The sequence below is a fragment of the Camelus ferus genome, chromosome 1 (genome assembly GCF_009834535.1).
Source record: "Camelus ferus isolate YT-003-E chromosome 1, BCGSAC_Cfer_1.0, whole genome shotgun sequence".
Lineage (NCBI taxonomy): Eukaryota > Metazoa > Chordata > Mammalia > Artiodactyla > Camelidae > Camelus > Camelus ferus.
In genome coordinates this window covers 7,943,423-7,965,158 of record NC_045696.1, presented here as the reverse complement: position 1 = coordinate 7,965,158, position 21,736 = coordinate 7,943,423, and the positions used below count along the sequence as shown (strand labels likewise).

Below are 21,736 nucleotides of genomic sequence, written 5' to 3'. Positions count from 1 at the left end.
CAGACCTCATCTGGCCGTCTTGGCGGTTCTTTCCAGCTAAAAGAGCAGTCATTAGCCTCTGGTACCACTGTACTTCCATCCCCAGAAAAGAAACCAGTGACATCCTGTCCTTGGCAGCAAGCAGCCCTCCTAACTGGGCCTCATGCCAATGCCTGGAAAGCCAACTGACCAGGCGCGTTTACTTTGCCTTTTTTTCCTTCTGACTTTTGCTGCCTTATGAGTGGGGGCCTACTGCATTAGAAAATGACATTGTCCTTCTTTTGTGGTTTATAGTAATTACCTGGGGTTTTTTTGGTTTTTTTTTTAGGAAGCCCTGTACTTCCTGCCCTGCCTCTGAGTTTAAGCCAGGATAGGGCAACAGTTTTGGGGGAGGTTGCTCAGGCATCTTTGAGGTGAATATCAGCCCAGGCCCCAAGTGCACTGGCTATGATCACCAGCACCTTAGCAGACAGAATAATGGTCTGGACACAGAAACAAACATTGTCCATTTCATAGACAACCACATCCAAAAGGTTTATTTCTGACTTGCAAACAAATCCCATTGACCCAGCTGCAAGTTGTTTTTTTTTTTTCAGCTGTCATGAAATCACCCACATAAATACATATAATAAATACAAAAACAGGATTTTTTTTTTAAGTCTTTGGTATAGAGAGCTTTTCTTCTCTTCTCTTCTCATCTCGCCTCCTTCCCCGTGTTCTAAGCCAATTTCCTCATGTTCACATTATTCCTTTGGACACAGAAACAGTCCAGAAATAAACTCTGTGCCAGGACCTTGAAGCACTCAGCAGACTGGGTCCCGGCTTCTCTCCGGGCTCGGGGAGGGGCAGGCCCTCAGAACTCACACATAGTCGTTCAGCCTGTACCCGCTGTGCGAGGCCGAGATGGCCGAGGGGGCCCGATTGTCCTTGTAGGCGTCGGGGGGCCGGTAGGCGGGCGCGGTGGCCGGGCCGGCCCAGGGCTGGTAGGGCCCGGAGGGCGCCTCGTCCTGGCAGGCGAGGCAGAGCAGCGTGCCGCCGATGAGCGACAGGGACGAGGAGATGAAGCCGAGGTACAGGGCCTGCCCGATCTCGAACTTCATGCCGCTGGGCAGCAGCGGGTTGTAGAAGTTCTGCACCACGTCGTGGGTGGTCCAGGAGACGGCCACCATGCAGAGCAGGCCGGCCAGGAGGAAGAGCGCGCCGCCCAGCACGGCGAACGTGGACTTGGCCGGGGTGCCCTTGGCGCAGCGCGTGCACTTCATGCCGACCACGGCGCAGGCGCAGGCCACGCCCGACAGCAGGCAGGAGATGACCATGAGCGCGCGGGCCGCCTGCAGGTCCCGCGGCAGCGCCAGCAGCGAGCGGTAGATCTGGCACTGGTAGATGCCCGTGCTGTGCCACACGCACTCCATCCACAGCCCCTTCAGGTAGGACACGGCCGTCAGGATGTTGGTGCCCACGTGCGCCGTCCGGCGCCAGTGCGGCAGGATGGTGGTGATGAGCGTGCCCACCAGGCCCAGGAAGCTGAGCACGAAGCCCAGGAGCTGCACGGCTGTGCTGGCCATGGCCCCGCCGGCGGCTGCCTCGCTCGCTCAGGCGCCCGCAGGAGTCCTAATGAAGCCGGGAGGCGGGGCGGGGGAAAGGAAACGGGTTAAATATTATCTCGATGCATGTATTCTTGCCACGGAAAGGGAGACTTCCATAGGCAGTTGGTACCACGATTAGCATATTTTTCAAAATAGTTTCTGAGACTGGATGGGGTGACAGAATAAGCGGCTGGTTGTCTTAGACACTTTCCCTGGAAGACCAGAACTAGGAGGGGTGACAGCGACATCTGGCTGGCCTGTGCCTTCCAAGGACCCCAGGGAAGGACACTGGAGAGCTCCCACATCTCTTAGTACTTACCAGCCACGTGTGGGAAGTTCCTTCTTACTCTATCCTTGAACTCTGCTACATTTGAATCTCACTTGGTTCTGTTTGATCGGCAATCACTTTGGTTGTTCAGTCAACAAATGAACTGGCAGTTCTTTAGGCTGGGCTGCTTCTGAGTTAGAGAGCAGCCTTAGGCTGCCAGTCAGCAGGAAGCATTTTCTGAAGGCAAGAGGCTTCCCGCTGTGCTCAGGCAGGGAGGTTTAGGACCCAACAGGCAGGTCAGACACTTCCTTCCAGAATCCCCAGATGTGACCTTAGCGATTATCTACTGACGTCAGAGGAGAGGGATGACCAAGGTCATCAGCTCCTTCAATCCTGCGGCCAGGGGCCAGGACCACAAACCAAGGACCTTCCCCTCGGGCAGGGCACCTCCCCTCACACCACTCTGAAGAGGGGCGGGCTGGTTACAAGTCAAAGGCTGCTCCCTGGGTTCAGAGATCTGGGTGTGTGGAGCCATTTCAGAGTTTGTCAAAAGTTCTAACCAAGGCAAAATTCCAAACACTGCTTGGGGGCAAAGATCCAGCATGTATGTAGTGCAGGCATACAAGGGATATTTGGGAAATACGGGGAGGGAGGAGGAGGAGAAACAGGGAGGGAGGGAAGTGGATGGAAGGAACAGAGGATGGAAGGAAAAATGGGAGGGAGAGTGGAACGACCAGTGTGGACACCACCAGCTCCTCTCTCCCACCCAGAGCAGGGTGAGGAGCAAAAGAAAATTAAGAGTCCCGGGCCCAGGGCCACCCCCACCCTCTGGGTGCCTTGGGGCCTCTCTCGCTTTAAAACAAGGGAGCTGGACTTCATGCCCCCAAAGTGTCTTTGAGGGACAAGTCAGTTCAGCATCCCAAACTGGTGAGAATTCAGTAGGCAAAACCCACTCCTTTCAGAGCAGATGAATGTTCTGCACTGAAGCACAGGAAGTCTGCAGGGAGCAAAAGTGCATGGGGGGTAGGTGTCACCCAACACACACTGTCCTGCGAGCCATCTCTGGGATCCCACAGGCCCTCCTGTTCCTAATCCTGGGTCCGTCGTGAAGAAATCACCCACTACATCATGATGAAGGATTTGGTTGGTAACAGGTGATGATTCCAAGAGGGCAGACCATCTTGCTGGATTTAAAAACATATACAGGGCTTACAAATCCTCACATTGGAGGAGGCAGTCTTTAATTCTGTCCTGCTTAACAAACAAGCTGGACAACAAGATGCCATTGTGCTGGACAGGATGTCGTGGGATGAGGTCAGGGGTTTTGCTGGTGTTAAAAATGACTCTTTGTCCTGGACCCTGTGTTCTTTACTCACGCTTCCAGCTGATGGCCACGTGTGTCTTGCTGAGAAGCTGGCTTTCCTTAGGAAGTCTTCCCTCCACTCAGCAAGCACCCACTCTGTGCAGGTGCTGGGCTTGGGGCAGGGGGCAGGGACCCCAGGTCCCTGCTGCTCAAGGAAGGGTGGGGCACTGTCCTGCGGTCACTGCCAGGGAGGAGGTGGGGCCCAGAAGGGGCAGCTCTGATGTGTGGGGACAGAGTTGCCTCCACCGACCTCCCAGATGCACTGGGTGCCCAAACAGAGCTGACACAGAAAGCACCGATTCCCTGGGCCTGGGTGATGCTGGGCGCTACGCTGAGCCCTCACACACGCTGCCTGGTTTTTTATTCCCCTCAAAAACCCAGCGAAGCAGCGACTGTCCCCACCCCTGCTTTCCACATGGGGAAACTGGGTGCAGGGGATGAAATTTCTTTTTGTAGCCTGGCTACTGTTTTCCCTAGTTTAATTCCTTGCTTACACTCTGCCTTTCCGAATTCAGTGGGACTAAAGTTAGCAGGAGGGCCTGGGGCGGTGACTGTCCCCAGTGAAGACGTCCAGTTACAGGGGTTCAGGCGGCCAGCACGGCCCGCTGTTCTAGTTTGCTGGGGACTGAGAGGCCGCCCGGTGGGGGACTTGAAGCGCTGAAATTGGAACAGTCCCAGGCAAACCATGACAGTCGGTTCCTCCAGGAAGCCCCCAGTCTGTGGGCTTCTCCAAATGGCCTCTGAGATCCTTCTAGGAACGCCTGGAGGCTGCCTCCAGCCCGGTGGCCACACAGTCTGTCCGGGATTCTGGGCCTTCCTAGGCTTCTCACAGCACTTGCCTGTCAAGGTCAGTCATTCAGGATCCTGAGCCTAAAGAATGCGGTGTAAAAGCTAAGCCTGCTCGACCCCATTAGTCTAGGGAAGTGGACCAGAAGTTTATTGGACGTCTAAATATTTATGGAGAGCAATGACTGCTAATTTTAGAAACCATTAGGTTGCTATATTTAAACTTGTGCTGGAAGGATTTGCTAATTTAAGAAGTGAGTGTTAATGAGCCCCCAACTCCCAGACACCAGCTCCCCACCCCCTTCTCTGCCGTTACCCACAGCTGCTACTGGGATTAGGTCATAATTCAACTTCCCAGCAACCACTTTTCACTTTAGAGCCATTCAATGGAAAAACCACCTTAAATGTACAGATTTCCTTAGAAACCACTGAAGGCTCATCCCTGATGCTTTGGAAGGAACCTGCCCCGGCGTGGCCTCCCAGGATGGGCAGTGCATGTGGGGCTCAGCTGGCCTGCAGTTGGCTTCACCCCAGGCTACCCTTTTCCTGCAGACGTGCTTGTGGAAACATTTGCTAGAGAGATGTGAGTCCAAGACAAATGTGGTTCTAAGAATCAAGTTCCAAAAAGACCTTGACAGGCTGGCTGGGCGGGGCTGAAGTTAGTCCAGATGATGCATTCCAGGAATAAACGTTGGGTCTTGCATTTGGGTTCACAGGGCCCCCAAAGCACACTCCTGGGTGGACAGTGTGTGAGTTAGTTGCGCGTGTGAGCAGGATTTAGGGCAGTGCTTCCCAAAGACTGCTTCTCGGCATGCTTCGTTTGCGCGATGTCTCTCGTGGAAGACGTAGGTTGGAGAAAACCTGGTAACTGTTGGACTTCTCATTGATGGTAACATGCAAATGTACATTGGGAGTCTCCCAAAAAGTCTTTCGTGTGGCATTCCCTCAACTTATTTGACTAGAGACATCCTTCCCCAGCTTTGCCAAACGGCAGCTTAAAGTCAAATCACTTTGGCAGGTGGACTTGGAGGATATAAGTCTGTTGAAAGTTTAATAGAGCAATGATGAGATAGGGTTGCTTAAAAAACAAAGATAATTTTGATTTGGGGGAGGGTTGAATGAGCACAAGTCAGAGGGTCAGCCAGATGCTCTGATTTGCCCCCAGTAGAGTCTCAGAAAACCCCCGGGCTGTAAACTAATGTGAAAATCTGTGAAGAGCAGCTGTGAGAAACACCAGACTGCTGTCGGCCCCTTATACTGGATCTGGTTTTATGAGCACCAGATCTGAAAGGCAAGGTTTTTTTTTCCATATAAACTTTTATGTTGTGTCCTTCCTCTGTTGTCTGTGAGCTAGATTTTTCTTTTTAAGGAAGGAATGAAAAAAAAAAAAAAAAAAAGGCAGGAACGTACAGCACATGGTGGGTTTGCTCCCAGCCTGCCTGGGCCCCAGCTGTGTCAGCTTTGGAGCTTCACCTCTGACTTAGGCGTCATTTCAGCAGCGGTGGCTGGAGGGCGCAGCCTCGCCGGGACAAGGGGCAAGTGTGTTGTTTCCTGGGTTCCTGCTTCTTTACTGCCTTGTGTCCCTCGGCCCCTACTATGAAGAGCTCTCCTATGGACACACGTGTCCTTTGTCCTTTCCACCCGCACTGCTGAAGGGGACGTCAGTCCTGGAGCAGGAGTGATGCAGGCTGTACATGGGGAGGCAGGAGTGTGGAAGGGTCTTTACCCAGAACCACCCGGGGCCTTCTTGCCCGGGTGAAGAGTTGGGTGATTTGGCCTCGTGCACCTCATTTCAGCTTTTGACTGTCCTGCAGTCGCAGCAGATTTCAACCCGGCCGGGAACGGCCCATCCCACACAGGGCTGCCCCACAGGCTCCTGACACAGTGTTGGATCCACTGTGGAGGCAGAGGACTTGAACTTTGTCTCCTAGAGTTTTATTGGGAAAATGAAGAGCTGCCTTGAAAGGGAGATGGTCGTTGGACTTTGAAAGAAAGTAGATTTGCTGCAAATTTGATGTTCAGCAATTTAAGAAAATGTCTGGTTCCCAAAACTCTAATGTCCTCCCTGACACCCCAACCGGACTCCATCATAGTTTAGATATTTCATAAATGCTAGACCTTGGAAACCAAGGATAAACTCAAAGGAGATTTGGATTCATCTAAATGAGATACATTAGCAAAACTACCCAACAGGAGAAAATAAAAAGGACTTTTATGCTCTATCAGAAGGAAATAACTCTAACCAGTAATTGCCAAATACACGTTGGATACTTATTTCTTAATAATGTACAAGGCAAGTGGATCTCTTTCCTAGGAGCTTAGGTATACTCCAGAGGTGCTATTTCAGTCCCTCTTCTGACACAAAGATTTAAGAATGATGAGAAAGCAATCAAATAATAATACCTTGGAAAAACCATTTCATATTCACTTAGGATGGGCTGGACTGTGGGGTTTTTGGCTCTAAAAATGAAGTTTCCTTCATTATTATTCCAAACTTTCTGTAACTTTCCTTGGGTTATTTTTCAGACTGGCAGGCATCTATATTTTAAATTTATAAGGACTTCTATGCCATCTACACATGGTGTGGAAGAACCACAGTCTTTCCATAAGAGGCAGGACAGAATGAGAGTTGGGATTGCTAAGATGATTCAAGAAAACCAACGTGAAATATCTTGCCCAAATCAAATAGAAATGACAATTTACAGATTAAAATTTCCCCTCTATTTTGGATGAGTAAAGAAGAATCTATTTTTTCTAACAAGAGCTGGTTTGGGGGAAAGCCTGTGTTAATACGAATGAAAATCACAGTATGTGGTTAAATGCCTGTCTAGGCCATTTTCAACTCAGCGAGATTGAACAGACTATTGATTGAGTGAAAACTACAAGCTTAAGTTACCACGACCATAAAAAGCCTACACTGTTTCCCAGCGGGCATTGTCTCTCTAATTTCAACTCACCAGATTTCATTAGAATCCATTAAAAATGCAGTAGATCAACATGTGAAAATGAAAGGACTGAATTTCATTTAACAAAATAACCTGGTGCCTTTGCCTAAGTGTTTTTTTCCTGGCCAGATAGTTGTGTAGATTTGCTCTGTTGTTTTCATTTTTTTGAGGGTACAGGTGGCCAACAGTCTGCTGTGCAAGGAAAATCTTAGAAAAGCAAAACACACAGGTTATAAGCTTATTTTCTAAAGTATTAAATGATGATTTTTTTGACTAATAAAATGTTGTCTAGAAAAGCTTTGTATAAGGGATGCTGTGGGTTGAATTGTGTTCCCCCCCAAAAGATACGTTGAAGTCCTAACCCCCACTCCCTCCAAAGGTGACCTTATTTGGATGAGGGTCATTGCAGAGGTAACTTTTGGTTCAGATGCGGACATACTGAGTACGGTGGATCCCTATACCAACGAGACTGGAGTCTTTGTGAGAAGATGGCCACGTGAAGACAAAGAAATAGGGAGAACACCATGTGAAGATGGAGGCAGAGGTTGGACTGATGCCACTCTGAGCCAAGGGACAGCAAGGATGACCAGTGACCAGCGGAGGCTTGGACAGAGGCCTGGGGCAGATCCTTCCTCGTGAGCATCAGAAGGAACAGACTCTGCTGACACCTTGACTTTGGACTCCCCACCTCCGGAACTGGGAGAGAATTCATTTCTATCATTTTCAGCCACTGCGTTGGTGGTACTTTGTACTTTGCAGCTCTCGCAGACCAGTACAGGTGCCCAGCTGAATGGTGGCACGGGGAATCACAGGAAAAAACAGTCATGTCTGAATGTGAGACTTGGGTCCCCTTCCAGAGGAGGCACTGAGCATGGTCTGATGGCTTCACATCTACCATGGAAAACCGCAGGTCAGTGGTTTGCTTCATGTCCCAAGGTATGGAGGACGGAGTCCAGGGAGACGTGAGAGAACATGGCGAGGGAAGAATTTGGAAGGCCCTTGTGTAGTGGAAACTCAAGAGCCAGTGCCAACCACAGCGGGTAACCCACACAGTGATCAGATGACTCAGCTTCTCCAGGCTGGAAAAGCATATGAATCCACTGATCCCCCAAAGAGTTTGGGGCGCTCAGTTCCCCAGTTTGTATGTAACTGGCTGGGCTGCACCCAGAGACGTGGCCGACCTTTTCAGGCTACTGTCTGGTTTTCTTAAATCAACATGTCTTGGCTTCATAGACCAGAAAAACCCAAATTTGGGGTGCAGGCCAGGTTGGGATAAGGCAACTCCGATGGTTGCCCAGGCTTTCCCTTGGAAATCCAGGAGAGCACAGTGGGGCCTCCCTCTAGGACTTAACATCAAAACAACAAGCCCCAGGACGCTGGCCCTGCTGGGCTGGAAACCTCTATGGATAAGACAACTAGTCGATGGATTTTGTAAGCCTGTGAAAATGATTTATTTGAGCACGGAACTGGGATTATATTGCAGTGACTAAAATGAAGACATAAGACTGAGGTGTACTAATGCTAAGTAACATACAGCTAAAAATGTTTAGTGCTCATTCTCTGTCAATTTTAGCCCCAGGCATCCAGAAGCTGAGTTAATAATGAGAAGTAAAAGCAATCACAGCCAAATGTACTGAGTGTTCGTGAGATGCCTGACACGTGCTAAGTGCCTCCACAGATGTTAACTTGTTGAATCCTTCAGCAAATCTATGATGTGCCTGACATTGTCCTCATTTGTGGATGGAGAAACTGAGGCTTGGAGAGGTTAAGTAACTCATCCAAGGTCACACCTGGGCTGAATCAGGGAGACTAAAGAAGAGTTCTGTGGTCATCCATGTAAGAGATGCTGGCAGTGACAAAGGTGGGTACTGAGAAGGGGTGGGTTCCTAGATACATTTGAAGGTGAGAGTGGCAGGGTTTGCTGATGGTTTAGCAGTGGAGTGTGAGAGACCGGTGTCAGACATGGCTCCAAGGTCTTGGGCAACTGGAAGAATGGAATTACCATTTATTGAGGGTGAAGGCAGTGGGAGGTGGGAGTCTCTGCATTTGGAGGGTGGAGGGAGAGGAGTTTTGTTTTGGACATGTTGAATTGGCATGGCTGTGACCACCCGGTGGGGGACGGGAACACCACACTTGCATGTATAAGTGCAGCGCTCAGGGAGGGCACGGAGTGAAGAAGTCCACTTGGAACTCAACAGCACAGACACAGGATTGAAAGTGGTGAGATCGGGTAAGAGCCCCCAAGGAGTGAGTGTAGACAGGGAAGAGCAGGTGCCTGATGACTGAGTCTGGTAACCTTCCAACATGAGAGACTGGGGTCTGAGGGGGAGCCAGCAATGGGCCACAAGGAGTGGCTGAGAGGGAAGAGGCAACCCAGGGGGAGAGTGGTGAGTGAGGACAGAGTTCCAGGTTGGAGAGGGTGACCCACTGCGTCGTCACCAGACAAATCACATTATCTGAGCACTGAGAAATACGGTTGGAATTAGCAACATGAAGGAAACTGGAGACCTTGACAAGCTCAGTTTCGGCAGAGTGCTGGGAGTCAGTTCAAGAGAGAGTTGGGATAGGCGCACAGGAGATAGTGAGCCCAGAAGATTCTTTCAAAGACTTGGACCATCAAGGGGAACCAGGAAATGAAGCAACAGTTGTAGGACAGGGGTTCTTAATTCCGTAGAATTCAGGGTATCTGTCATCTTGGATGGGGAAAAGAGTTGCATGATTTATTTCATTGGCCTCCCCCTAAAATGAGCATGTCCTTGTGTTGAGTAGAGGCAGCCACCTACAGCAGTGTGACCAGAGCCTGGGACGTTACCACCCATAGGAGTCGCTCATGGTTTGCAATGCTTTACAGGTGTTGCAGACACCAGGAAAGATCATTTACTGTCGTTGCTATTTCAGAGTTATGGAAGTTATAAGACCCTTGCTGGGGCTGGGAATGTGCTGCATTGATAGAGAACAAGGGTGGAGGAAGAGGCCGGGGAGGAGACAGGGTGGAGGAAATGGTGGAAGGACCATCCGCTTAGAAGTTTAGAATGAATTGGGTCAGGTCTGAGATTTCAGCTGGTAGAAGTCCTCAGAATGGCCTTGCAGATGAAACAGCGCACAATGAAAACATGGGTACCCTTGTTCAAAAATGAAGAATTTCAAGGTGGCGACCACAGAGTATCAAACCAGGCTGGCGCTCTTTCAAAGTGCAGGGTCCCGGGCAGCCGTGCAGGTGGCAGGCCCTTGAAGCCTGTCCTGCCGGTTATGGATGGAACTGGGGGACTCAGCATTGGGATTTTTCCTCCCTGAAATCAAAGAGTGCATCTAGTTTGAATGTTGAAAGGAACAGGAGACACTTGTGCTGTGTTCTGCAGAATTTAAAAATTTGGTTTCGTAAGTTTGTTTTTTCTTCATTTGAGTGTAGCCCAGATGCCCCTGTAAATTTCTGCCAAAGAGGAGCCTTTTGAAAACAAAGCTATTGCTGGTCTCCTGTGCCCAAGAGAGGCTGCCAGCGGAAACCCCAGCCGTGTTCCAAATCTCAGCTTTCATTTCTTTCTTGTTCCAGGGAAGCTGTAGGTGCATGGGTGTGTGGCGTGCACATTCAAGTCCAGGGGTGAACCACTGCCCGTGGGTGGCTTGCCTCTGCACCCCAGAGACCCTGCTCACAGCCTCCCGGTACCCTGGTGGGGGCCCCCACCCCCAGGGAGAGAAGAGGATGAGGCACAGAGTTCCATCTTCTCCCTTCTTGCCTTCACAGAGTCACTGCACAGGGGCGGCTCTCTTAGGGCAAGCCCCAGGTGCCCTCCCAGAAAACAGCGCGCGGTGGAAAATTCCTGTGCGTGGCCGCTGTTGGCCGCCGGGCAAAAAGCCTACGGCCCTGGCAGCCACGCGTCTTGCCAGCAGTGTGAGGACTCGCCCCCAAGAGAGGATTGTGAAGATCAGCTGGAGGGAGGAATGTTTGAGTTTCAAAGCGCCAAGAATCACTCCTGAACTGGCAACAGCGACTGTCTGGATTTTTAAAAAGACACCGGGAGCAGCCGGGAAAACAGGCTTTTAGACTGTGTGCTCTATGTAATGTAAGAGATTCTCTGATACAAGCGAGAAGGTGAATTTTTTAAAAACAAAAATGGATATATTTGATTTTGTAGATCTTTAAGAAAACTAACTTGGAAAGCAGGAGATATTTGTAGTAACACTTTCATGGCACTGAGGGAAGAAACTGTCTCTTCCTTTTTACAGATTTCTCTGCAGATGCTTGGGAAGAATCGATCCATTGTCTAGATGGATAAGTAGAGGATGGTGAGCCTTAGAGATTTCTAAAGCTCCACAGCCAGGTAAGAATGGAGGCTGGCTTCCGGTCAGACTGATCCTGGGCAGACGACTCAGCCGTACCTGACCCACCTGGCTATGGACATCATAGCAGCGGCTTCTCAGAGCTGTCTAGAAGATGCTAAGATATGCAGAAACCTGTAAGCCCAGTAAGGAAGGACACCCAGTAATGCAAGGGTGTGCTACTGAAGTTTTATCATCGTTGCAGATAAATCTGTTCCAGCTCAACGGGAGCCAACCCAGCAGGTGCCCTGGGGTTGAGATGCTCAGAGAACATGGTGATCGGGCTACCCTCTGGTTTCCTAAGACTTCAAGACTAAGCTGAGTAATTGAGATTTTTGGCCTTGTAAATGGCAGGAATTAAATCTCTCAGTGGGAATGTGCAGCCAAAAGCCAGTGCCCGTGTGGCTCCACGGCCTGGGCACTAATCCCAGGCCTCGTTCTCCCTGGTCTGTGGCCCTCCCAGCAGGCCTTGGCCCTCTGGCCCATCCAGGGAAGACCGTGGCAGCTACTGGGGATGCAGAGTTCAAGGTAATTGAAGGATGAACTCATGGATCAGACTGCCTGGAATGTCTCCGCTTCAGTACCATTTTTTACCCTTATTAAGGGAGATCTGTAACTTTCCCGCGCCTTCTCCCAGGCCAGTGTCTGTGTGTTTGAGGGCAGGGGGGAGGGCTGGGGGAGGATAAGGCTCCCAAGTCTGGAGGCTCTAGACACTCACCGCGCACAGAAGGGGCAGTAACAACCAGCACCCAAGCTGCCCCGTCCCCTGACACTCCACAGACCTGGTCCTTGCTCCCAGCCCAAGGACGGCCAGCAAGTTCTACCCAAACGCTCAGGAAACGGACTCCATCCTTCCTGGCTCATTAGGACACCAGAGCTGGGTCCCCAGGGTCCCCCAGGGACCCCCAGGCCCAGGCACGGCTGGCCTTCTGCTGGGGATATTGCCTGCTGCTCTCCCGGAGACCTTCCGCCTGCACCCAGACCTACCGGCGGGGCCTCACAGCCCTCAGACAAGCGACGGCCAACCGCAGACCGCCCCCCCACCCCGACCCAGTGCCTCACCCCGCACTCACATGCACGGGCCGTGGAGTCCAGCTGCCTCTTCAGGCCCCTGGCTGCTCTGGGAACTGGCCGGGCACCGGCCGGCGTGACCCGCAGGCCCTCAGGGATACTGCCGCCCTCCTGTCCTTCCTCTTCCACCAACCAGAAGCTTCAAGTTCAGGGTATTTGAGAGGACAGTGACTAGACAATGACTGTGTCCTTTGAGAAGGACTGCGTGGGCACACGTGTCATTTGGTTGGGCGGCTCACTGCCCTATGCCCGGGATGAGGCAGCCGGCGAGGCAGACGATGCCCGGGATGAGGCAGCCGGCAAGGCAGACGATGCCCGGGATGAGGCAGCCGGCGAGGCAGACGTGCAGGACCAACCAGAAATGTCATTGCTGCACCTTGGAAAAATCCCTGATCCATCTGAGCATAATCATCACCTCCCTAAAGCACCCTCTGGTGACTCTCCTGGGCTGGGAGGACAAAGCCTTGACCGCCCAGCTGGGCGTGGAAGGCTGTCTAAGGTCCGGCCCAGTCTGGCTGCCCCAGCTCCCTACACAGGCCGTTGGCTGCGGACACTTGCTCCTCTGCGTCCGTATTCATCACCCCACAATGGACAGCCTGACTCCTGCCTATGACTGCGACCCACACGGCTCCCCTCCTGCCTCCCCGACCACCTGGCCTCTCTGAGCTGGTCCCCTGATGGTTGTCTCCACATGGCTCTGGACTTTTGGCCTATTGAGCAACAAAGAGTTTCTCAACTTGCAGGCTGCTATGGGCCCTGTGGGCATCCGGGTGAGTTTTGATCAAAGAGCAACTGTTTTTTGGCTATAATTGCAGAGATGGATGGTTCAGTGGTGTCTGTCGGGGAAGTGTGGAGCTGGGAGGGTTGTGGGCACCACTGGGAATAAGGGACAATTTGCTGTTAGTTTGAAATAAGAGATATCATGAAGGTGGCTTTTTGGGGATGTACAAGTAGGACTTAAGAACCCAGTCAGGCTGGGATTGTTCTGAAATTTAGGACTACACATGAGGCTGGCCAAGGGACTGGGACATGCTGGGAATGCCTCCAGCCCCTTCAGGTGTGCTGCTGGCCATGGTGGGATTCAGAATGGCTGAGAACCGCAATTCACTTGATACGCAGGTCTATCTGCTCCTCATCGATTCCATCACGGGTGCTCCAAGGGCAGCGACTTTGTTCCTATGTTCCTTCTGTGGCATTCATCAATCTGCGTGGCTTTAGTTGATGCTCAGAAAAGGATACAGTGAAGGAACATAGGTGTGGGCGAATGGCCCTGGGTGTGGACTGTGTCCATGGCAACCAGATTGTGATGGCAGAGACAGGAGCATCTTGTGGCTGGGAGTTTGGAGCAGGAGTTCAGAAGTGTCTGTTAAATATTATTGACTGAGGATCATTCCATTGATTTAGGGCAACCTCTGTCCTTATGGATATGATGGAAGCCAGTGGATATTTTGGATTAAATGGATGGACGAATGGTTGGGTGATGGATGGAGGATGGATGGGTGGGCAGATGGATGAGACATGAATAAAGATGGATGGGTGGGCAGGTGGATGATGGATGAATAGTTGATGGATGAATAAATCCATCACCTTTATTCTATCTCAACTGGCCTTCAATGCTTTTTTCATTTTTTAATTCTTCATAGAACCAGGCTGGGGTCTAACACACATTAGGAAGTCAGAAGAAGTTTGTAGAACGAATGAATTAATGAAAGGAAAGTTATGTATGTGGTTTTCAGTAACTGTTTTGGGTCCTCTTTGATTTGAGCCGCATACCAGCAACGTGAGTCTGAGTTAGCGGACTCAGCTATCTTGCTGGGGTGAAGGCCACTGTAGAACTTGACTTTGCTCAATTTATCGACAGCATATCCTGTCAGACAAACAAGACTTCCATGAAATCCTGTCTGCACGGTTTAATGTTAACTTTGCAGAGGTCCGATTTTGGCGAACTCCTCGTATTTGTGATGTCAGTAGTAACAGTGGTACTGAGCTCACTGTGTACTGGTTGTTGTTTTAAGCACATCACATACATTTACTAATTTTATCCTTAAAACAGTCCTTTGCTTTAGGTACTACTATTAGCCCCATTTTTTGGATGGGGAAATGGAGGCTCTGAGAAGTTAAATAACCTGCTCAAGGTCCTACTAAGTGGTGGAGGCGAGATTTGAACACAGGCATCTGGGCTCGTATCATTCTAAGTCGGCCTTGGAGTGTGGGTTCTGTAGCCAGAGATTCAATCAACCGCAGAATCACGATTTGAAAACTCTCTACTTTGGAGTTTAAGATTGTACTTCTTGACCTGGAGAATGAACTGCAAATCAGCTTGGGAGGAATATTACTTTTTCATCAAGTAAGTAGGCTTAACACTTGCCAGTGTTTTTGTTTCCTGGGACTTCTGTAATAATGTGCCACAAACTGGGCGGCTTACAATAACAAACATTTATTCCCTCACAGTTCACAGCGGGAGGTCAAAAGTCTAAAACCAAGGTGTCAGCAGGGCAGGACTCCCTCTGGGACTCTGGGTGGAAGTGTTCCTGCCTCTTCCAGCTTCTGGCGGTGGCCGGCAGTCCGTGGTGGTCCTTGCCGTGCAGCTGCTTTGCCCCAGTCCCTGCCTCGGTCCTCGCATGGCCCTCTCCCCGTGTGTGTCTCTCTCTTCACGTGACACTGTCCCTTTCTAAGGACACCAGTCATATTGGATTAAGGGCCTGCCCTCCTCCAGTCTGACCTCATCTTAAATAATTATATCTGCAAAGACCCTATTTCCAAATAAGGTCACATGCACAAGTACCAGGGATTAGAACTTGAACGTATCTTTCTGGGGGACAGAATTCAACCCATGACAGCTAGCGATATCTGTGGCTCACTACTTACTTGCTATTCTTTCTGTTATGTGGCACGAGAGTGTGATTTCCAGGGAAATCTGATCTGTCAACAAAGACTTGAATATGGGCTGCACTGGTAGAGTGGAAGACGCCACATCAGTCATTGCAGCGGTCACGTTCACTTCCAAATACAGAGCAAAAGGAAGATGCCTTCCTAATCTTATGCTTCAGTTTGTTTTTGGGAGCTGTATCTTTGGCTGCCTCAGGACACTCTCTCATCCTGAGAGAAGTGACAACAAAGTGACATTAAAGGCAAACCAAGTAACTGTTTGGAAACCACATAACCTACTGTGGAAAAATCCCTCATTTCCCACCAACTGTTATTTATAATATTTGCACATTTCTTGAAATAATCTGTCATAAGTAAGTAGAGATAATAGTGCTTCATAATCTATTTAAAAAGAGAGACAGAATTTTGCTTAGTATGGACATTTCCAAATAGAGAATAGAGAAGTCAATTGATGGCAAATGTGTTTAACAGGGAAGAGCAGTGGGGAAATGAATTAAATAGGTTCCTGTCGACAGTCTTCTTTCAGCCAAAGTGACATCTATCTTAGTTCAGGCTGGGCTTCTTTGGGACTGTCAGAGCGTAAGTATGTTGGCTAATGCTGATATGAAATGAGAAGTTTCTAAAATTCCAACAACACATTTGTGAAACAGGACCCCAGTTTGACTTATCTGCTGTCCATCATTCAGCTGACAACAGTGTTGGCAACAGACATTTCAACATAATCCTGTGTTTGCTAGTTGCTCTTTTGTACTCTAGACACAGGAAGATTTAACCTTTTGGACAAGATAGATACCAGTAAGTTTCCAGCCAAGGAGGCCAGGGATCATCTGATAAAGTGACAACCAAAAAATTATGTCTTAAACTATAAAGAGACCCCAAAAACGGAAAGTGGGAGCTCAGACAGAAATTTGTGCCCCTACACTCAAGAGCCAAAAGGTGGAAACAACTCAGATGTCCGTCAGTGGATGAATGGATAAGCAAAATGTGGTCTATCCGTACGATGGAGTATTACGTAGCTTTTAAAAGGAATGAAATTTGGATATATGCTACAACATGGATGGACCTTGAAGACATCACGTGAAGTGAAATGATCCAGTCTTAAGAGGTCAAATATTGTATGATTCTGGTTACATGCGGTCCCTACAGTAGTCAGATTCACAGAAAGTAGAATGGTGGTTGCCGGGGCTGAGGGGAGAGAAGGATGGGGAGTTGGTGTTTGGTGGGTACAAAGTTTCACTTGGGGAAGATGAAAAAGTTCTGGAGATAGATGGTGGTGACCGTTACACAGCGTGGATGGACTTAGTGCTACTGAATTGCATGCGTAAAAGTGGTTAAAATGTTAAGTTTTATGTTGTGAGTCTTACTACAATAACACACACACACACACACACACACACACAACAGGAGAACAGACTGGTCCGATTTTAGCCTTTCTGAGTTAGGTCCCCCGCCCAGTGGTCTTGTAGCAGCCCAGCAGTTTACATGTAAGGAGTTTCATTGGGAAAAAAATGTTCTCAGATGTTAATCTACACAACGCTTCCCTCCTGTCTCTATTCTAGCTAATTCTGAGAGCCAAATGCCAAATCCAGGTCCCAGCCCACCTGGCAGGATGAATGAACCACTGGCAGAGGATTTAAGGCCACTATCAGTGACCTTCTTACAGTGAACGCTCCCTTTCTCAAGGTCGCACTGTGCCTGGGCCGCTCAGCCGGGGGCGGGCAGGCTCCCCACCACAGGAGGAGGCAGCGTGGAGCCGCGGCTCCAGGACCCGGTGGGCGCACAGCAGCAGGAGGGGCTGGAGGAGACCATCAGCTCATCCACCTGCCATTTGGGACAAAGATCTTGTCCATCCTGGTCTCCTCCTAATTGCTATTCCTTAACAGAAAGTCACCTGACGCCAGGTGTGGCACCTCCAGGGGCCCTCATGCCTTGTAATTTACTAAGTGTGCTTACACCAACTGCTATTTAATCACACAGAAAACTCTGGGGGGCATCTGTTATCATTGCCAGGCATCTTGTCCAGTCCTCACAGCTGGTCACAGAAAGATCCGGGCCTCTGATGTAAGCCCTACGTTCTCTCCCGCACAAGCTGCCGGCCCAGTGTCCCGCACCCTCCCTCCAGCTGTTAGAAAAGCTGGTTGTTACCAGCAGGTGGCTTCAGGGAGGATCCAGCACTCAGTCAAGATTTGCTGAATGAACAGGTGTGGGTCTCGAGCACAGCTTTCTGAAAGGTCTTTCCTCCACTCCCGATTCCAGTTTACACCCCCCACAGCTGAGCGACCAGGATGACCTGCTGCGTCCTCGCTTGAAACACCTTCAAAATATCTCAGCTGCCACAAATCGGGCAGCATGTGGATGAGAAAGTCAGGGGTTCTTGAGACACATTCATATACTCTCAGGCACTTTTCCAAAGGGAGAGGACTCCTCTGAATATTCAATTTCGTACGCTGGGAGGGACGTTTGTTTGCGCCCTCCCCTCCCCCTCTGCTTCCTGTCCCACCCTCTCCCCTTTACACACACATGCATGTGTGTGCATAGGCACACCCACGGACACACGGTGGACATGCACACATGTGCATGCCGCACACACAGACTCACATTTTTTCTTAAAATGACTTTTGCCAGCAGCAAAGCCAAATCTTCCCAATTCTCTGTGAATAAGGTCAAAGAGGAATAACTTGGAGCCAGAGAAAGCCCTCCCTTTCATCATGTTGGGTTAGGGAGCTGCATGTCCTTCACCATTTTCAGTCCTAAACACTGGTTGGTGGCTTTCCTGAGACTTTTTTACTCAAGCAAACTCACCAGGGCCACGTGGGACCACAGGATACATTTCCCATCCCTGAACTAGGGTCCCCCCCCACCACAATCTCCTTTCTGAGGTCCACGTCCTAAAACAAGTCACTTTGATTGCTATCTGCAGCTCTCAATAATCCAGAATCTCCTTTCTCAGCTAGCGGTTTCTTCCATCAGGAGGTGGACCAGAAAACAAGGCAGTGCACACGAAGTTCACAAAAGCAGGACAGTGAGGAAGAGACTGTGTTTCAGCGAGTCAGCGAAGCTAAAGAAGAGGAGCCCAACGTCAAACTTAACATGATCCTTTTGATTTCCAAGTGCTTTGGGGGGTTTTCGTGTCGGTTTCATGGAAAGTTGTGTTTGTGGAGAACACTGTGTTTGCTACAGGATCTTCCTGGGTTCATTTAGCCTGGTAATAAAAGCCTTCCTGGAACAAGAAGGGGTATAAACAAAAAAGCAAATGGTCATCAAAGACCAGGGGAGGGGGGAGGGCGGGTTCAGAAGGAGTGTGGCTGAGCCCAGGGCAAGCGCTGCAGGCCAGTGTTCGCAGGAGCTGCTGACTTCTGGAGGGCGGTGTAAGGCGATTATGAAAACACATACCACTTTCAAGTAAACACGGGGCGTTGCGGAAGAACGGGCGAGAAGGAGGTCTCTCTCCGAGCACCCACTCTGTGCTTGGGGCTTTATCATGGGAGTCAGAACGGCATTAGGAAGCATTAACTCATGAGTCCCTGTAATGGGTGGACAGTGTCCCCCCAAACTCATGTCTACCGAGGCCCTCAGAATGTGACCTTATTTGGAAATGGTCTTTGTAGATATACATCAAGATGAGGTTGTACCGGATTAGGGTGGGCCCCAAATCCGATGGCTGCTGTCCTTATAGGAAGAGAAGAGACACACAAAAGAAAACCATGTGAAGGCAGAGGGAGAGCCTGGGGTGATGCAGCCACAAGCCGGGGGACGCTGAAGAACGCCAGGAGCCACCGAGGCTGGAAGAGGCAGGGAAGGAGGCCCCCCCTACAGTCTTCAGAGGCGTCAGGGAGCACGGCCCTGCTGACACCTTGATTTGGGACTTCTGGCCTCTAGAACTGTGGGAGAACAAAGTTCTGTTGTTTCAAGGCTCCTAGTTTGTGATGATTGATCATGGCAGCCACAGGAAACGCATCCAGCCCCCTGCCTGACCGGGAGCAGTTTAGGCTGTGAGAGATGGGGCATCTTAGAACCAAGAACATGGTCAAATTCTTGGCCCTAAGTTAGGAGCTGAGGTCCAAGAGCCATGTGTGTTGAGCCAGTTTTGTTTGTTTATTTTGATTTGTTTTTTTCCACCCGAGAAGAGATAGAGACCCTCCTGGGCTCAAGGAGTAAGGGGACAGCATCACAGCGAGGCTCGAGGTCAGCCCCATGGACAGGTAAGGTTACCCTAGAAGTCCCGGCTGAGTGGGGGGTCTGCGAGTAGAGAGGGCTGCCCTTCTGGCTCCCTTCTGGGGGTGGAGCATGGGGGAGAAGTAGCAAAAAGGACTAGGTTTTGGCTTCTGATATCCAATATAGGTTTTTATGTCTCCAGCAAGACAGTGTTCTTGAAAGCCGGGCAATGGCAAAAGAGAATTTTCAAAATTCCTTTAACCCCTATAACCACCTAGAGATCCAGACCCAGAGATTTGATGTCCGCGGGTCTTATCATTCAGAGTACACAGCACATGGCGTACGAGTTTCTGCCACGAGGAACGAGGGAAGCATGAGTCTTCTGGCTCAGCTGGATGAGGGTGAGGAGGGAGCTGAGGAAGGGGAAGCCAGTGGTCACATACGTTTGCCCCAAATCTAATGTACTGGGAAGGAGCCCAAAGAAAGTGGGCTTTCCTTCTGCTCCCTGTTGTAATCCTTGGAGGAGATGACCCCTCCCAACATGGGGAGTATGATGTGGTTGCAGGAAGGCAGGGTGAATGAGCCAGAGTCAGGATTCCTTACAGCGTGCAGGGGACCCAAGGATCCTCACATGTTCCCCAGGCTGGTACAGCACGCAGCCGAGTCTGCTGGGAGCCAATGGCTGTGAGGGGCCCACCTTGACCAGAGATGGAGTGGACATCCCTCCAGACCTAGGGGATCTCCAGGGTGACTTGGTCACATGTGAGAGCTCCCCAGCCTAGCCCACAGTCCATTGCCTTTAGCAGGGACATCAGCTGGATGTCCAAAAGGCAGACCCAGCCTGTGCACCCCTGAGCAGATACCTGTCAGTACACTCACCAGGACCAGCACAGCCTCCTGGAGGAAGAGGCCAATGCAGGGATGGGACAAGACCAGGAGACCTGTGCCCTCCCCACGGGGACCATGCGTTTCCCTGTGTGCTGGCTGCCATCTTGGACCTGAGGGTGGTGGGAAGAGAACGGCAATGGTAAGAGTTGACATTTACCAAGAAATGTTTCCCTAATGGAGCTGTTTTCATAGAAGGTGACTGTTTCAGCCAGAAGGGCTGGAGATAATATTCATGACAGATGAATCCCTTTGGCTACTCAGAAGAGGGGCTCACGAGGAAGAGAACTAAGGAAGCTTTGTGACCCCCGCACACCTGAGTAGTGGAAGGAGTCCGAGTTCTCCCTCCCACATGGCGTGGAAGGATGGTGGTTTGGGCTGAATTGTGTCCCTCCCAAACTCCTGTGTTGAAGCCCTAACCCCCAGCACCTCAGAATGTGGCTGTCTTTGGAGAGAGGGTCTTTAAAGAGGTGACTAAGGTAAAATGAGGTTGGAGGGGTGGGCCCTAATCCAACGACTGGTGTCCTTAGACACAGCCTCAGAGAGGACGCACACGGGGAAACCACGTGAAGACAGAGGCAGAGATGGAATGATGCCACCACCAGCCAAGGGATGCCAAGGGTTGCTGGTCGACCAGGAGCTGGAAGAGGCAGGGCAGGACTCTCTCCTAGAGCCTTCAGAGAGATCAGGGCCCTGCTGACAACTTAATTTCGGACTTCTGGCCTCCAGGACTGTGAGAGACTCCATTTCAGTTGTTTTAAATCACCCGGCTTGTGGTACTTTGTTACTGCCGTTCTAGGAAGCTAAAGTATACCGCTTTTTAGAAATCAAGTTTCCTGAAGGATGGCCCACCACGTAAGCAGACTTAGGAAACTTTTCCCCTGAGGGCAAATTTCTCCAGATTTAGACCACGTGGGGACCTCGGGGCACAGGAGGTCACAGGGCACCTCCCAGCATCCCTGGTTTACATCATCGGAGCCCGGAGGAAATGCTCCCAGTCCACTCGGGCTCCCTCCCACCCGATGGCGAAGGAAGCCGGGGAGGGAAGGAAAAGGGCCGGCAGAGAACACAGGTTTTCTTTGCTTTCCAAGGGGAAAAGGCCCTAAGGCTGTTTTCTTCTCTCTTCCCTTCAAATTGATCTTTCGTATCTCCAATAACTCTTATCTTTCAGCAAACTCAAGCAGGCCCAGCGTGAGCTGTGAAATGACCGAACTTCAAAGGTTTTGCACAAATCATCATAAAGGCCTGACCTAAGCCAGGGAAAGCCAGAACGGGGCAGAGAAATCACTCCTCATTTCATCGCCGGGTAACTGAGACTTTGTTCCCCCTCGCAGGTCATATCTGTCACCTCAACTGCCCCCACCGGAGTTCCAGCCACCTCGAGACACCTGCATGACCCACCCTCCAAGGGCTGAGTTATGAGCTGTGCTCCAGATCTATCGCCAGCGACGTGCAAGGTCTTTCAGCAGCGCAGCGGCCGTGGAGGCTGTGG

The 21,736-nt window shown here is 50.5% G+C and overlaps 1 protein-coding gene and 1 long non-coding RNA gene across 2 annotated transcripts; one reads left to right on the top strand and one right to left on the bottom strand.

Moving 5' to 3' along the window:
* Window positions 1-483: 483 nt before the first annotated feature.
* On the bottom strand, window positions 484-12,977 carry CLDN14 (claudin 14). The gene is made up of 2 exons (XM_032468814.1): window positions 12,318-12,977; window positions 484-1,590 (listed from the first exon to the last, which is right to left on the bottom strand). Exon 2 carries the CDS (start codon window positions 1,542-1,544, stop codon window positions 840-842), a length of 705 nt encoding a protein of 234 aa, XP_032324705.1. The 5' UTR covers window positions 1,545-1,590; window positions 12,318-12,977; the 3' UTR covers window positions 484-839.
* LOC116660180 lies at window positions 12,951-21,716 on the top strand. Its single transcript, XR_004315556.1, has 3 exons — window positions 12,951-13,085; window positions 14,369-14,662; window positions 21,579-21,716. It is a non-coding gene; the product is annotated as an uncharacterized LOC116660180 (long non-coding RNA).
* The last annotated feature ends 20 nt before the right edge of the window (window positions 21,717-21,736 follow it).

What these genes read in the sequence shown, in the direction of transcription:
- CLDN14 (XM_032468814.1), bottom strand. Translation starts at nt 1,544, where the DNA reads ATGGCCAGCACAGCCGTGCAGCTCCTGGGCTTCGTGCTCAGCTTCCTG.